Source organism: Medicago sativa, chromosome 7, assembly GCF_051527215.1.
Source record: "Medicago sativa cultivar Bolivia chromosome 7, Bolivia_mono, whole genome shotgun sequence".
Taxonomy (NCBI): Eukaryota; Viridiplantae; Streptophyta; class Magnoliopsida; order Fabales; family Fabaceae; genus Medicago; species Medicago sativa.
Window position 1 is genome coordinate 6,231,141 of NC_140755.1, and position 17,981 is coordinate 6,249,121.

Sequence of the window (17,981 nt, forward strand, 5' to 3'; positions counted from 1 at the left end):
AAGAGGAAGATGCTTCCTTCATTGGGCCCCCCACATAACCAATAATACCACAAACTAGATGGGAAAAAAAATCATGTCTCCTTTAAGACTTGTTGCTAAGAAGATGAAGTTGCATTCTTTAGGGATGTTGCTTTCAGTTTTTCATATCCACACATACTAGAGTTATCTTATGCAGTGATATATACGTAGTGCAATACATAAATTAAAATATCAAAATTGGCGTGAGAATGAGAATGACCAACCGAGCATTGCTAGTCTTAAAAATTAGAGGGAAGTAAACAAAAATTTGTTCAAATTAGAGGGAGCAAAATTTGCCATGAAGATCTAAAACCAAAATCTCTTCAAATGACAAGGACGAAAAATCACTTATTTAAAATAAAATGGAGAGAAAAATATGAAGAGAAGTGATTTCATGTCAAAGTTTGACCCATAACTACCTCGTCAATGAAGAAAATGGAAGGGAGGACCGAGAGAGAAAAAACTAGGCCCATTTCCTTTTATTTTCTCTCATATTAAACCACAAAATAATAATAAGTTTTTCATTCACTTTATCTTTTCATTTCTATATCTTTTGTTCATCAGCCAAACAAAGGATGAACTATCTAGAGACTAAGTTGTTCTATCTATAAAAAAAATAAAAAAAAATAGAACAAGTTGATCTCGTTTATTTTCCTTAATGACTAAAAATAAGTTTTTTTTTCCTTCTCAAGCACTAATTTGGAACTTATATATAGTTTTTCTAAGAATAAACTAGTTTCACTCAAGAGTAAAAATAATGCAAAGAAAATGGTGTTCTATATGTTATAGATTGTTAATGAATCCCCTTAAAATATTAAAAGTAAGTTGAAAGTAAGTTTTTATTAATGGTTTCCTTATCCAATATCCTAAGAGCACGGCACAATCCTTATTCGTTTAATTTCATGTTTAGAAACTAAAAAAACACTAAATTTGACTCATTGGCCATGTGAAGAGGTGACTTGGAAGGGAGATAAATGCATGCATATTTAGACGTAACCAATGGGGAAAGACCTTTTACACAGAAATATATGGTTTCAAGTATATGGAGAAGAAGATGCTTTCTTCATTGGGCCCCTCACATAACCAATCATGTCTCCTTCAAAGACTTGTAGCTAAGAAGATGAAGTTGCATTCTTTAGGGATGTTGCTTTCAATTTTTCATATCCACACATACTATAGACTTATCTTATGCAGTGACATATACGTAGAACAATATATGAATTAAAATATCAAAATTGGCGTGTGAGAATGAGATTGACCAACGAGCATATGCTAGTAGTCACATAACATTATAAAGGTTGTTTATGGTCATTCATTAGATCTAAAACAAATTTTTTTAACTACAAAATAGATTCAAATTTCTTTGGTCCAAAAATGTGGATTGCCTTTCTTATTATTTGCGGTTTGATTGTCGGAACTCAGTCTTCTGCTACTGTGACATTTCAACTTCAAATGGAAGCAAATGCAATATTGAATAGTGGATGGTGGAACACGTTTGATGCACGGTTCAATATCTCTGATCGTTGTAATTGGACTGCTATAACTTGCAACGATGCTGGAAGCATAAAAGCGATCAACATAGACTCTTGGGGAAGTCAACTTGCAACACTTAACTTGTCTACTCTCAACTATTCTGCTTTTAACAATTTAGAAAGCCTTGTTATAAGGTCATTTGAACTACATGGGACTATCCCAAAAGAAATTGGTCATCTCTCTAAGCTCACTCATCTTGATTTGTCTTACAATTATCTTGCAGGTGAGATGCCTACTTCACTAGAAAATCTCACCAAACTCACTCATCTTGATTTGTCTTACAATATTCTTGAAGGCCAGGTACCTCCTTCAATATATAATCTTAGACAATTAAAGTACTTAAACATCTCTTTGAACAATATTAATGGTTCCATCCCTCCCGAATTGTGGTTGCTCTTTCCAATTTCATTAAAAACCCTTGACATTTCCCACAATTTACTCATCGGTCAGCTTCCTTCCAATTTGTCTCCATTTACTGATTATGATACTTCCATGGACTTCAGTCACAACCTCATTAATGGTGAAATCCCTTCTTATATTGGATATTTTTACAAACTTGATTTAAGCAATAATAATCTCAAAGGAACAATTCCCCAATCTCTCTGTAATGTCTCTTTTGTGGACATTTCATACAATTGTTTGGAGGGTCCCATTCCACATTGTCTTCAGGTTTATACAACGAACAAGGAAAATTATGATCTATGTTCGTTTAACCAATTCCAACCTTGGTCACCATACAAGAAAAATAATAAATTAAAACACATTGATGTCGTTGTTCTTCCGATTCTTATTATTCTAGTCCTAGTCTTCATCATATGCTTAAATCTTCATCATAATTCAAAGAAGTTGCATGGGAACTTAACAAAAACAAAGAATGGAGATATGTTTTGTATATGGAATTATGATGGGAAGATAGCATATGATGACATAATCAAAGCAACAGAAGACTTTGACATGAGATATTGCATTGGAACAGGAGCATATGGAAGTGTTTACAAGGCACAATTACCAAATGGCAAGGTTGTTGCCTTAAAGAAACTTCACGGCTATGAAGCTGAGGTGCCAGCTTTTGATAAGAGTTTCAGAAATGAAGTGAGAATATTATCAGAAATAAAGCACAAACATATTGTGAAGCTTTATGGATTCTGCTTGCACAAAAGAATCATGTTTTTGATCTATCAATACATGGAGAAAGGAAGCTTATTCTCTGTCTTGTATGATGATGTGGAAGCTGTGGAATTCAAGTGGAGAAAAAGGGTTAATACTGTTAAAGGAATTGCCTTTGCTCTATCTTATCTTCATCATGACTGCACCGCTCCAATAGTGCATCGAGATGTATCTAATAGCAATATATTGCTAAACTCTGAGTGGCAGGCTAGTGTTTGTGACTTTGGGACAGCTCGACTCCTTCAATATGATTCATCCAATCGAACTATAGTTGCTGGAACTATTGGATATATAGCTCCTGGTAAATTAATCATTGATATTTTTTCTTTTCTTGTTCTGTTTTTTTTTCTTCATATTTATATGATGCACAACATGCATATTCATAATCCACATAAATAACATACATGTTCATTAGTTTTACATGCTAAATAGTAATTTTCAATTATTTTCTTTTGATTCTTTTAAATACTCATGATTATTTGAACAATGCAGAGCTTGCTTATACTATGGCTGTGAATGAAAAGTGTGATGTATATGGTTTTGGTGTAGTGGCACTTGAAACTTTAGTTGGAAGGCACCCTCAGGATATATTGTCATCACTTCAATCAACATCGACACAAAGTATCAAATTATGTCAAGTATTAGACCAACGACTTCCACTTCCAAATAAAGAAATGGTTACACATGACATAATTCATGTTGCCGTGGTAGCATTTGCATGCTTAAATGTCAATCCTCGTTCTCGACCAACAATGAAACGTGTGTCACAAAGTTTTGCCACTGAGCTGACACCATTAAGAACTCCTTTGAGTGAAATTTCAATGCAGCAACTCTTGAGTCAAGAACTCAAAGCATTATTTTATATTGAGGACCCTTGAAAGAAAAACTTCACATTGTATTAAGTTGAGTGTGTTATTATTCAATAAAGACACTGTCTATTTTTTTATTTTTTTTTGCAGAAGTTGTTGACATGTGCTCTAAAATTTTGTTCAGATATGTATGTATTCTTGTTTTTTGTTTTTGAATAAAACTGAACTACTTCTGGGTCCATTATTATTTGAATTAAAAAAAAAAGGTATTGTAATTACTTCAATCAAAATCTCCAGGTTTACAAATTCCACAAAATAAGAATCTTGATGTACTTGGGGGATTATTCCTTCAACAACTGAATGAATAATTTCTCTTTTATGGGCATAAAAGAGGAACTCATCTTCTGCATCAATCATACACTTTTATCGAAATGGTCAAGACGGTGAACTGAATTCCAATAACGTGGTTTGCATCGTGATCTCCAGGTTCCCTTTTTAGTTTCATTAGTATAAGGACTTCATTGACAGAGATTTATAAATCTCAACGACCAAAATGAGGATTTACTTATTCATCCAGGTATGCAGGTAATGTATTTTATAAAATCTTGTTCTAACGGACCCAAAATTCGGATCAGTACATAGTCTTTTTCCTCCCATTAGCATATATTTTTTTTTCTTCTCGTGGGATAGAACAAATTCATCAGTATAGAACTGGTTAAACAATATATCTAGCCAATGATCACTATCTTTTTGGTTCAAATCCTTCCCTTAACATGACAGCAAATACCTCCAATGCTTCATTTTCAAATCCATTGACTCCATTGCCATTTATCAAAGTATTCCACAAACCTGTATCTTTTTCCGGCACCTCCTCAAAAACCAATTATGCGTTTCCAATTTCTCCACATTTTGCATACATATAAACCAATGCATTACGCACATGAACAGACCCATCAAGTTGGTTTCTTTTTACAAACTCATGAATCCAACCACTCAAATCCAAAGCACTCAAATCAGCAACAGTAGGTGTATCAAGTGCGAGTAAAGGAGTCTCACATTATCATGTTAGATGGAAAAATGAATGTGGAGCATCATGTAAATGAAAGAAACCACATAGCAATCCGTTTGTACGGTTAAATGCTCAAAATCCAATGTCATGATCCACATAATATCAATAATTATTTCTCCTCCCCTCATAATTCAACATAAGTTACACTTATGTGCGCTTGATAGTATTTATCCATTAACATTTAATTTCTTTTCTTTGGTGAAATAGTTTCTTCTTTTCTATAAACATGACATGAAACATAAAATAGCATATATACACAAACAGGTTCATGTATGTCTCTAACTGTTAATCATGACCTTTTTTACACAAGGCACAATAATTTCCTTTAGCCGTGAGTTGATGTGCATCTGATGCAGTTTTTATCATCTCTTTTTGTGCATCTGAATCTGATGCAGTTTTTGGCATGTCTTGTTGTGAATGATCTGATGTAGTTTCAAGTGCAGGTGGAGGAATCATGTTATCCACACTTGAGTGCTGCACTACATGATCAACAAGTGACCCTGTGTTTCCTACGAACATCAATCTTAACTAAGGACAAAAAACATGTGAGTGATTGCGTATAGACAAAAACATGTGAGTGATTGCGTATAGAAAAAAAGTCTCACATGTTTCATCTTGGTTTTCGGGTGTTAAACATTGATTAAGTTTGAACCCTTTTAACCGGTGATATCTTATTTTTTCTTGGGAAGGGAAAAAAGTAAGCAAAACCCTTGAGAATCGAGGTCCGGGAGTTGTTTTCGCTACGGGAAGGTGTTAGGCACCCATAACGACTATAGTATCCTATAGGAACCGTCTTTATTTTCTACGCGCGCGCTTTATTTTAAAATGCTATTTTGAAAGTGATGTTAAGCCAAAAGGTATTCTAAGTGAAGAATTGGAGGGAGAAGAATGTGTTTGAATTTTTATTTTATTTGAATTGAAGGAATTTTGTTCCTTGCCTACGTACCCGTTTAAGGGATCAAATCCGCCGTAGTTCTCTTCCAAAAATGTTTTTGTTTTTGTTGGTTGATTTTAAGTTTGAAAATTGGAATTTTTGAGAATGGAGATTGAGAGGCCTCAAAGGCATGAGATTGTAAAAAAGGTGAGGTGGAATTAGTTATTTGCAAAAAGGTCTAAGTATGGTTTAAAATTCATTAAGGTTTTTTATTTAAGAAAATAAAGGGAAAATTCAATGGGATTTTGATCCCAAGGTTTCTTTGGAAAATTATTTGAGTGATGTTGCTTATATTTTTGGGAAATGATTTTTCTAAGTGTAAATCCTAAGCATTCATCTAAACATTCAATCCTAAACATACATCTAAACATGCATAGCCTAAGCATACATCTAAAATATCTACGTGATGTGTGTGCATGCGTCGGTGCTTGTGTCGGTGTACATCATTAGAGTCCACTGTCCTTTACATCATTGGCCTAGATACATGCTATGGTCTTGCAAGAAATGAAAATTGCATAAGAAGTAAAGTACAAAAAAAATCTAAGTGTTTACATTCTAAACCTTGGTAAAAATTAATATGCAAGAAATGAAACTAAAATGGAAGAATGAAGTATGCTTATGAAACATGAAACAAAAGGGTTAGTAGAATAAAATGTAAAATGAAATCGAAGCAAGAAAAAAGAGCATAGTAAAGTAACTAGAATTTAACAAGGAAATAGCCAAAAAATTTAACCAAAAGACATGATGAAATTGTATTTGGAAACTACTAAAATTCTAAGGCAAAACCAAGGCCTATAATCCTCACATTAATGGTAAAATTCCAAAGGTTTTAAATCCATCATGATGTGAGAAATTAAGGGACATTAGCATGCAATACAATCATAGTATTTCCAAACCTATTTGCACTTTATTTGACACAAGAAGTACACATTATTCACATAGTACAAAATTCATGATAAGAAACCAAACCAAACAGCAAGTACATACAAAATCAAGAGGCCAATTCACTCAAAAAAATGCATATTCAAAGTCACTATTATGTGCTAAATTCAAGAACCAAAATCACTTCAAAATTGCACAAAGTTTTATAAGAAAAAGTGAGCCAAAAGCACAAGAAAGTTGCACATAATCTTGAAGTGAATTTCAGCATGAAATCACATCCCAAAAGATAAGCTTTAAAATGCTAAAATTACTACTAAAGATTCACAAAAGTTTAAAAAGCCTTTACAACAAAATTTTAACAAGAATCAACACATTGAGCCAACAAGGACACAAAATATTTTTCATACTCTTTCAATCAAAATTTAACTGGAGAATAGCATCAAGATTCATCAATAATCACAAGAAAAACATTAGAAATTTTTGTGGAATTTTTCAAGAGGTTTTGAACATAAGCAGGGGTGTAGAAAACAAATTTGCAGCATACGAATAGCAAAGAAATCCTCAAAAAACGAAATCAGCAGCACACAAGGGCCCAAGCCCAATCCTAAGAGAAAGACTGGGTCATAAGGAGGTACAGGGATCGTTAGATCGATCCAACTGGATTAGATCCAAGATCCATTGGCCAGATCATACGAAGGAACATGGTAATAGCATGTACTTGCACGCATGGGATGACAAGGAAGTATAAAAGCAAGATGCAAGTAGAAATCCTCACTTTCCACTACCGTTTCTCTCTCTAAACTTTCCTAGAGAGAGGAGGTCTGCAACAAAACCTCTTCTTCTCCGACGAAGCCTTAAACGCCGGCGACGGTTGCCGGTGGCGGTTTCCGGCGCCGGCGAACTCCAATCTACTCCGATCTTGAATTTTTTTACATTTTTAGACTCGTCTCATCACACTCTTTCTGGATCCAAAGTTCGTTTTCGAAAAAAAAGCTTGAAACGGAGTAGATCGGATTTCAAAGGTTTGCGGCGTTTTTCACTTTTTCACGTATGCTAAATCAAACGAAATATGACGAAAGGAAGACAAACGAGCCACGTACCGTGTTTTGAAACGGAGACTTTGAGGACGGAAAAGCCTCGTGAAAAGATCCTTTCACCGATCAATTTGTTTGCTTCTCTGAACTCTTCCTTCTTCCTTTCCCTTGTGCCTTTACGTTGATGCTTCGGTTCTGAGCTTTTGCTTGATTCAGTGCTGAACCGAATTCGAACGCGTGTTCTGGTGCTGGAATACTAGATTCGAATTTGGTGTGTTTCTTGTGAATTTGACACTGGAATCTTGATTCGATTTCGGTGTGTTTTTGTGGATTGGATGCTGGAATTTTGATTCGATTTTTGTGATGATGATTATGTGTTGATGATTCGGTGATGATGATTATGTGTTGATGAAGAATTGAATTCTGGAAAAGTTTGTTAGGGTTTGTTCTTGATGTTCTTGATGAACATTCATCAAGTTCATCAAGAGTTTTGTGCTTTGATCTGAAAATGCAGAGAGAGAGAAAAAAGAATCTGTTTGTGATGAGTTGTACCACAATGAATGGATCTGAATAGTGTATGTGATGACTGGGCTATTTATAGCTGACTGCTGGACCAATAAGACACTGCCATGTGGCGTAACTAACTCTTGGACAAATGAGGAACTGACATGTGTACTGGACTAATGACTTGGACAATATGGACTAAAATGCAATTTTTAGGAATTTTAGGACTTAAAATGAAAATAAAATAAAATGAATTAAAATTGGCAACCGGAAAATAACGTAAAGTGAAACGATTAAAATTGACAAAACGGACTAAAACGAACCAATGACTTAAATGAGGTACTTTAAAGTAACCTCTCTCTGCCGAAATTTCGTGTGAAATGACCAAAATGCCCCTGGGGCTAAAACGACTAAAAATGACTTAGATGTAAATTTTAAAATGGATTTTTAACAGGAAATTAAAGCAAGAACTTATACAAACAAAATTAAAAGACTCAGAGACAATTTTAAGAGTTTAAACAGAGTTTTGACACATGAAAAGACTAAAATGCCCCTAGGGGCAAAACTGACTCAAAATGACTTCAAATGCAATTTTTGAAATGGATTTTGACCTAGAATTGAAATAAGGACTTATTCAAACCAGTTGAAAAGACTCAAACAATTTTTCAAAGATTGAAAGAAATTTTAACATAAGAAATGACTAAAATGCCCTTTTTCATGAATTTTACAAACAATATTGAAATAAAATGCAAAGAAAGATGTAAATGATCAGAGACATATCAAATGACTTGAAATACAAGAAAAGGAGAATTGAGTTAGTATTTTTAGGTCCAAAATTAGGGTATAACATCACATTGTTCGGGAATTTATGTTGAAAGTAGTTTATAAATACACAAACACTCTTCTATCCACCGAGACGCTTTTTAACTAAGGACAGATTCTTGAGGACTTAGTCATAAGAAACAAAGCGGACAAACTTAAGAAAGGTGTTGCAATGGACTTGAGGTCAAAATATTGATGATGTCTATGGAAAACATGGCCTAAGCTACGCGTGAGGGCTGACAGGCCCTTAAGGCCCTTAATTTCGAGTGGGGAGCTACTACTCCGGTACACCAAAAAGTCACACATTAATTGTCAATTGAGACCATGTGATGGCTTACATATAAGATCAAAAAAAGGACAAAAAATCTTGAAAACAATTTTCCTTCTACGACTTTAGTTGGATTCTTGGGTCTCGCTTCTCATGTGGAAGCTAGAATGAAAAAGTAAAATTTAAAAGTCAAAGATAATTAGTTTTTGTCTAGGTGTAAATTTATTTTACACTATACATAGTTTTAAGTCAAATTAAAAATAAAATGTTTATCTTCCTGAACTGTAAATGAATGAAAATTAAGCTATTACCTTAAATGTATGAGAAGATTACTAATCTTTACATCCATATATGAGGGGGCATCATAATGCTTCCCTGGTACAGCCATGTTGATAGTGCTGCATAAAATTTACTTGCAAGTATAAATCTCTGTTATGGTGATAATGTGAAACCAAATTGTGAGAGTGAATTCTAAGCCATATTATACCATGCTTCATTGGGTTTTTGTTCTAAATATGTTATAGGTGCAAAGTATTCAATGTCTTTGACGATGACTAATCTATATCATGGAACCAGATCGACCACCTTCGATGGAGACCCTTCTCGTAACCACATTTTTTTCATTCGCGTCTCGAACCTGAGACCTTGCTTAAGAGATCTGACTCCAATTCCACTCAGAGTTACGTAATGTTGTCATCGGTGTTTCTAGACGTGATTAGATGTTATAATAAAATTGACTGTTTGCAAAATTTAATTTAAAATCTATTTTTTTTTTCAATGTTGAATCAGTTCCTAAAGTCTCCCCACCATTCAATTGACATTATATCTTTGTCAAGAAATTCAATTGAAAACATTTTCTCAATTATAACTACTGGTTATGGATTCAATGAAATTAGCATATTATCATAATTCATAAGTCTTAATCATAACCTTTATATTAAACTTTATTTTCAATTAACTTCTTGTCCTAAAAAAAAAAAAATAGCAACATGAAGGTATCAAGAATAGCAACATGGAATGCTTCAAACTCTTTGATATCTTTCTCAACAAATTGCTTATACAGTGTATCCATTACCAAACTCAACACATGGGAAGTTGACAATCCTGTGATGCAAAATAAAAATGATAAATCATTAACTAGTAGACAAATAAGTGTATTATGAAAGTAAAACAAATTCAATGTTGACCTTTACCTCTCATTAAACTTGTGTTCATCCCCATAATCCTTTGTATGATTATACTTTAACAATACAGAAGCAATCAGTTATGATGAGTTCAACAAATAATGTGGAACAGAAGCATTTGTTGGGTTAACTTATAGTATCTCTTCATTTTCCTTTAAAGGAAGGAATTACTTTATAGTTTAAAATTTATATAATATATCAACTTTTTTACTGTTTATTGGTCTGATTCCTGGCATGGAATAACTTGTAATTTAAGTAATATAATTTCTTTAGAGTGTATTAATCGATTTGCATTCACTCACAGTTGCACTTTTTTATCCTTATTTTTTACTTAGAATACCAAAAACATTCATGTTGAACACTTCACAATTAGATATTGTTAACATAGGTGAGAGTATTATCATAATTAGATATTGATAACATAGGTGAGAGTACTATCATAATTAGATATTGATAACATTTTATAATTTCTAAATGAAAAATTCAGACAGTATTGCAGTAATGATAGTTCTGTCATTGCAAACACCAAAACAGAAGGACACTATGAACATTTGGCCCTCTCTAAGGCTGCGAAGAGGCTTTGGTTGTAACTCTTGAAATTTGGGTTGAGCCTTCCACTTATAAACACATTTTCAGGCCATATCTTATCTAATGTAGAACTCTCAACGGTAATATATACAATAATCTTATAAACTGGTGACATTTGTTTTTTTATTTTAGCATAATAATCATTCCAGAACCATTTTCAGCAGACCTATGTAAAGTTCTAACTTACATCTAAGCTTTCAATTATTTCAAAGTGCATCTGCATATTTGGAAGTTTATCAGCAAAATAATACCTTGATAAAACTTATAACTTCCCCTTGCTCTTGCCGGCTTCCAATTCAAGAAGAAGCACTATTTTATCCTTTTCCTTCCGTATCCAGTCTCGCTGCTCGTCAGTCCATTGTCTCGGCGTTCCATGAAGGACAAAGCGGAGACGGCGTGCTCCTTGTATGAGCCTTTTGGAGATTCTCTGAAATACATCATGATTTGTTAAGTATGCACCAGTTGAGTTCAAACCAACATCAACATAATGAATCTCACTGATGCTGTTCAGTAAGGTTATTTATCTGCATTACAAAGGTATTCTAATTGTTAGATAATGAATCTCACTGATGTCTTAGGTTTCCATTGAGAAAATCAACATTGTCTTAGGTATTCTAAATTCTAATATGAATCAACATTGTCTTAGGGGTGAAGCAAGATGGAATATCTACTTGCCCTCCTGAAATGATTTTTTTTTTATCTGCATTACAAGGAATATGGAAAGCATTCAGGGAAATGTAGTAATTTCTCTTCACCGCTACTTTAACAACGTTGATATTAAAAACTTTATGACATGGATACTTAATAATGGTTTACATTTTAGACCATTAATACAAATATTCTTTCTACTTCAATTATGAACGAACCACACATTACGGTAGGACTTTGTAGATGCCAGGAAGAACCATTTCTTACTTCTTGAAGAAAATTAGATAGAAGTGTGACGGTTGATGTAGATGCCGGGAATCCAGTTGGATGGTATGACCTTGGTTCTCCATATTGATTCACAGATGGTATAAAGTCCTTATAGACAGCAAACGGTCCATTGAAAACAGAAGCTTCAATTGCCAGTATATTTTGCTTTGATAGTAATCTTTTTCTCTCTTCTGCTGTCCAGAGAATAAAAACCGAGCTCATGATGGTCCCGTAGAAGGTTTTCATGATGATGTCGTAGGTAAGATATAGTGTGAATCAAACAAGCTTCAAGAGTTACACGCACAAATATTCATCTTTACTTGCATGTGTTTATTGAGTATGTGATTATGACCATTTTACAAACTGACTTCAATCAATTGTTATATGTTTCTACATTCCATGAGATTCTAAATTTTTAATCCTACGTTCTGTTTAATTGATATGAGAAGGTAATGCTGATAATGTTGGGGAGATCAAGTTGAACGATATGTGGTCTTCTGTAGATCATCATAAGGATAATGATAAATCCTTCGTTGACATGATTGAAAATGTTGAAGCATTGTTGTCGCAAGTTGAGAATTTGAAAACTCGGATTGATACCGTGAAAAATGAAAATCCTGGAAAGTTCTGTTCTGCAATTCATAATGTGTAAATTGTGGTTTAGTTGGTATATATTTTGCTGCACCAAGAAATGAGTTCATTATTACATTATGTGAATATGTGGAGCATGCTCTTTCTTGAAGGATGCTTTTATTTTTATTTATTGGAGATATATTATTTAAGGAACTACTGTTTCTTGATGTACTTGGGAGATTATTTCTTCAATAACTGAAAATACAGTTTCTAATAAGCTATTGGCATTAATCAGTTAAATATTATAGAGTAACTTGCTTATAGGTAAATATTATACTGAATACAAGTCTAATAACCAAACAGAACATACAGTTTTTGTTTTCTACCTTAACTTTATGGTTGTTATTTTTTAGCTAGCAAATTGAAGTATGAGAAGTATAAGTGACACTTTGTGGTCACTTTGTGGTTTATTTAAGTAACAATTAAAAAAGAGTGTTACCACTCTTGTAAGGGACCAAAATCTAATGATTACTAATTATGAAACTAAAATTAAAAAAAATTATTTAAGGGACTAAACATTCAATTTAACATATTCTAATCTAAAATATTATGTGTGTCATTGTACTGCACAATATTTGAATCTCTAACAATACAGTAGAAGAGAGTGCACAACATTAAGGTAGGGTTAAAGTTCTCAAATGTTGTGTTTTGATGATTATGTCCCTCATTTTTGCATTCTTCTTGTTTTTTTTCCTTTCCAGTTTATTTGCTTCACATATTTACATCACATTCACCTCATTGCTCTATTCTTAGGGAGTGCAACAGATTAGTTTGGTTCTATTTTTATTTAAAAAAAATGTTAAAAGTCAATTAAATTTACATCAATTTGATTTGATTTTAGGTGTTTTTATAAATGAACCAATACAAATTAAATCAATGATATTTGGTTTGTTTCAATTGATCGGTTTATCTTAAAATCCATTGAATAGTTGATCTTTCAATATAAAACAAATGAACACCACAACAACAAGAAGAGAAATTAACAACGCCGCACAAAACAACGAACAACACATCGTCGCATTCAGATGATGATATCATGAAGAAAAAAACTAGATCTATTTAAAATCACTTATTTAAATTGAAATAGAGAGAAAAAGATGAAGAAGAGTAATTCCGGGTCAAAATTCGACGTTACCTTCTTTTCCATTTATTTTCTCACATATTATCTACTTTATCTTCTTATATTTTCCTTAATGACCGAAAATAAGTTTTTTTTTCTTCTCAAGGACTAATTTGGAACTTACTTTTCTTAAGAATAAATTAGTTTCCCTCAAAAGTAAAAATTACTTGCAAAGAAAATGGTATTTTATACGATGGAGAAGGTTAATAAGTCTCCTTTGGATATTGGTTAAAGTACTAAAATACTCCTAAGTAAGTTTTGCATCAAAAACCTGTATAACTATTACTCCATTCACCTCATAATACCCGAATTATTTGTTCATTTCACACATATTAAGAAAAAATGTATAAGTGAAATAGAGAGAAAAATGACCGTTGAGTGTCTTGTCAAATATCGATGCATTTTCCATTATTATAAATACAAAGTAGAATATATCGAATTGAGAATAATGAAAGTAATATTAATTAAAGTTATAATTGGAAAAAATAATTAATATTACGTTGAAAAGTTAAATGTGCCAATTATTTTAAGACAATTTTTGTGTGTGCATACAGAGTTAAGATCCTCTCCATTTATAAAAATAAATGGAAGATGCAATTTGGAGAGAGATAGATACAAAAAAATAGGTGGTGGGACTTATCATTAAGTGGGAGTCACCATCATTAATTATTTTTTACTTTTTTATGGGGTTAGGATCCTCTCCATTTGATAAAATAAATGGAAGTACACAATTTGGAGACATAAAATAGGTAGTGGGTCCTACCACTAAGTGGGTCCCACCATCATTAATTATTTTTTACTTTTTCCAATTTTTTTTGAGTCTATATCTCTCCAAATGGAGAAATGGAGAGGATACAAAATGGAGAAGATCTTGACTCTTTTCTATGTGTCTTTATCTCTCTAAATGCAGAAAATGGAGAGGGAAATAAATGGAGAGGATCTTGACTCCTGCATATAACTTAGTTATTTTGGGACGAAGGGACAAACCTAAAAACATGTATTACCAAAATTAAGTTTCTATTAATATATTTCTTGGTCAATATCGGAAGAGTAAGTGTTAGCAAGAAACACTGAAGTTGACTCATTGACGAAGAAAAACAGGCACAAATGGAGAGGAAGATGCTTCCTTCATTGGGCCCCTCACATTATAACCAATCATGTCTCCTTCAAAGAATTGTTGCTAAGAAGATGAAGTTGCATTCTTTAGGGATGTTGCTTTCAATTTTTGATATCCACACATACTATAGACTTATCTTATGCAGTGACATATACGTAGTACAATATATGAATTAAAATATCAAAATTGGCGTGTGAGAATGAGAATGACTAACATTATAAAGGTTTTTGATCACGATCATTCATTAGATCGCAACAAAAAAAAAAGGAACTTGACAAAATATTTAAAAGTTTCAAATTTCTTTAGTCCAAAAAATGTGGATGGTTTTTCTTCTTATTTGGGGTTTGATTGCGGGAACTCAATCTGCCACAACGACATCTCATCAACTTCAAATGGAAGCAAATGCTATATTGAATAGTGGATGGTGGAACACATCTTATGCATACTTCAATATCTCTGATCGTTGTAATTGGTATGATATATCTTGCAACAAGGCTGGAAGCATAAAAGCAATCAACATAGACACTTGGAGTTGGAGATCTCAACACCCAACACCCAATTTGTCTACTCTCAACTATTCTGCTTTTAACAATTTAGAAAGCCTTGTTATAAGAGGAATTGATCTAGAAGGGACTATCCCAAAAGAAATTGGTCATCTCTCTAAACTCACTCATCTTGATTTGTTTGACAATTATCTTAAAGGTCAGATACCTCCTTCAATAGATAATCTTAGACAATTAAACTACCTAGATATCTCTTTTAACTATATTAATGGTTCCATCCCTCCCGAATTGTGGTTGCTAAAAAATTTCACTTTCTTAGATCTATCTAACAATAGATTCAAAGGTGAGATACCTTCTTCACTAGGAAATCTCAAACAATTACAGGAGCTAGACATCTCGCACAACGACCTTACAGGTTCCATTCCTCATGAGTTGGGGTTCTTGGAAAATCTCTCTAGATTAGATATATCTTACAATAGATTCAAAGGTGAGATACCTTCTTCACTAGGAAATCTCAAACAATTACAGGACCTATACATCTCTTACAACGACCTTAATGGTTCCATTCCTCATGAGTTGGTGTTTTTGAAAAATCTATCTCTTACAACTACATTGAAGGTCATATTCCTTTTGAGTTGGGGTTCTTGAAAAAACTAACTGCGCTAAGTCTATCTAACAATAGATTCAAAGGTGTGATACCTTCTTCACTAGGCTATATCAAACAGTTACAAGACTTAAACATATCTCACAACAACATTCAAGGTTCCATTCCTCATGAGCTGGGCTTCTTGAAAAATCTCTCTAAATTAGATCTATCTCACAATAGACTTAATGGAAACCTGCCTACTTTTCTTACAAATCTTACTGATTATGTAATTTCCATAGACTTCAGTTACAACCTCATTAGAGGTGAAATACCTTCTGAGCTTGGATATTTTCAACAACTTATTTTAAGCAATAATAATCTCACTGGAACAATTCCCCAATCTCTCTGCAATGTCATTTTTGTGGACATTTCATACAATTGTTTGGAGGGTCCCATTCCAAATTGTCTTCAGGTTTACACAAAGAATAAGGGAGATATTAATATCAATGGAGCAATTCCCCAATCTCTTTGTAATCTCCATGTAATGTCATTTAACCAATTCCATCCTTGGTCAACACATAAGAAAAACAATAAATTAAAGCTCATTGTTGTCATTGTTATTCCGATCGTTATTATTCTAGTCATAGTCTTCTTACTTCTCATATGTTTAAATCGTCATCATGATTCTTCTGAGAAGTTGCATGGAAACTCGACAAAAACAAAGAATGGAGATATGTTTTGCATATGGAATTATGATGGGAAGATAGGATACGATGACATCATCAAAGCAACAGAAGACTTTGACATGAGATATTGCATTGGAACAGGAGCATATGGAAGTGTTTACAAGGCACAATTACCAAGTGGCAAGGTTGTTGCCTTAAAGAAACTTCACGGCTATGAAGCCGAGGTTCCATCTTTTGATGAGAGTTTCCGAAATGAAGTGAGAATATTATCAGAAATAAAGCACCGACATATTGTGAAGCTTTATGGATTCTGCTTGCACAAAAGAATCATGTTTTTGATCTATCAATACATGGAGAGAGGAAGCTTGTTCTCTGTCTTGTATGATGATGTAGAAGCCGTGGAATTCAAGTGGAGAAAAAGGGTCAACACTATTAAAGGAGTTGCATTTGCTATATCGTATCTTCATCATGATTGCACCGCTCCAATAGTGCATCGAGATGTATCTAGTAGCAATATATTGCTAAACTCTGAGTGGCAGGCTAATGTTTGTGACTTTGGCACTGCTCGACTCCTTCAATATGATTCATCCAATCGAACTATAGTTGCTGGAACTATTGGATATATAGCTCCTGGTAAATTAATCATTGATATTTTTTCTTTTCTTGTTCTGTTTTTTCTTCATTTTTGTATGATGCACATCATGGATATTCATAATCCACACAAATAACATACATGTTCATTAGTTTTTCATGCTAAGCAGTAATTTTCAATTATTTTTTTTGGATTCGCTTAAATACTCAGTGATTTTTTATTTTTTTTTGATCAAAATACTCATAGTGATTTTATCAATGCAGAGTTGGCCTATACTATGGCGGTGAATGAAAAGTGTGATGTATATAGTTTTGGTGTAGTGGCACTTGAAACTTTAGTTGGAAGGCACCCTGGGGATTTATTGTCATCACTTCAATCGACATCGACAAAAAGTGTCAAACTATGTCAAGTATTAGACCAACGTCTTCCACTTCCAAATAATGACATAGTTATACGTGACATAATTCATGTTGCCGTGGTAGCATTTGCATGCTTAAATGTCAATCCTCGTTCTCGACCAACAATGAAACGTGTGTCACAAAGTTTTGTCACCAAGCTTCCACGATTAAGCATTCCTTTTAGTGAAGTTTCAGTGCAGCAACTCATGAGTCAAGAACTCAAAGAATTATTTTATATTGCAAACCCTTGAAAGAAAAACTTTACAATGAATTAAGTTGTTTGTGTTATTTTTTTCAATAAAGACACTGTCTATTTGTTTTTATATATGTTCAGATATTTCAAATATATGTACACATGTCTTCATGTTTTGTGATTTTGAATAAAATTGAACTACTTCTGGTTCCATTAATTATTATGTTAATGTAAATATGTAATTAAAAAAAATAAAGGTATTGCAATTACTTCAATCAAAATCTACAAATTCCACACAAAAATCTTGATGTATATTTTCATTTGTATACTGCATTTAGTCATTTTATGTCCTTTGATATTATTTTTTGAGTAAACCAAACTACTATTTTGGTCCCTGAAGTTTCTCTTACACAAAGTACAACAGTG

The 17,981-nt window shown here is 33.1% G+C and overlaps 2 protein-coding genes and 2 pseudogenes across 3 annotated transcripts; 2 read left to right on the plus strand and 2 right to left on the minus strand.

The window, feature by feature from the left end:
- Positions 1–1,266: 1,266 nt before the first annotated feature.
- Positions 1,267–3,768, plus strand: LOC146903809 (MDIS1-interacting receptor like kinase 2-like). Its single transcript, XM_085728118.1, has 2 exons — positions 1,267–3,019; positions 3,211–3,768. The coding sequence occupies exons 1-2, from the start codon at positions 1,393–1,395 to the stop codon at positions 3,594–3,596; spliced, it is 2,013 nt and encodes a 670-aa protein (XP_085584244.1). The 5' UTR covers positions 1,267–1,392; the 3' UTR covers positions 3,597–3,768.
- Positions 3,769–4,881: 1,113 nt separating this feature from the next.
- Positions 4,882–10,261, minus strand: LOC146903810 (uncharacterized). The gene is made up of 4 exons (XM_085725537.1): positions 10,234–10,261; positions 10,030–10,177; positions 9,384–9,438; positions 4,882–5,124 (listed from the first exon to the last, which is right to left on the minus strand). Exons 1-4 carry the CDS (start codon positions 10,259–10,261, stop codon positions 4,882–4,884), a joined length of 474 nt encoding a protein of 157 aa, XP_085581663.1.
- Positions 10,262–10,865: 604 nt separating this feature from the next.
- Positions 10,866–12,060, minus strand: LOC146903811 (uncharacterized; annotated as a pseudogene).
- Positions 12,061–14,859: 2,799 nt separating this feature from the next.
- On the plus strand, positions 14,860–17,772 carry LOC146903812 (uncharacterized; annotated as a pseudogene). The gene is made up of 2 exons (XR_015020038.1): positions 14,860–17,005; positions 17,228–17,772. The product of XR_015020038.1 is annotated as an uncharacterized LOC146903812 (transcript).
- Positions 17,773–17,981: the final 209 nt, after the last annotated feature.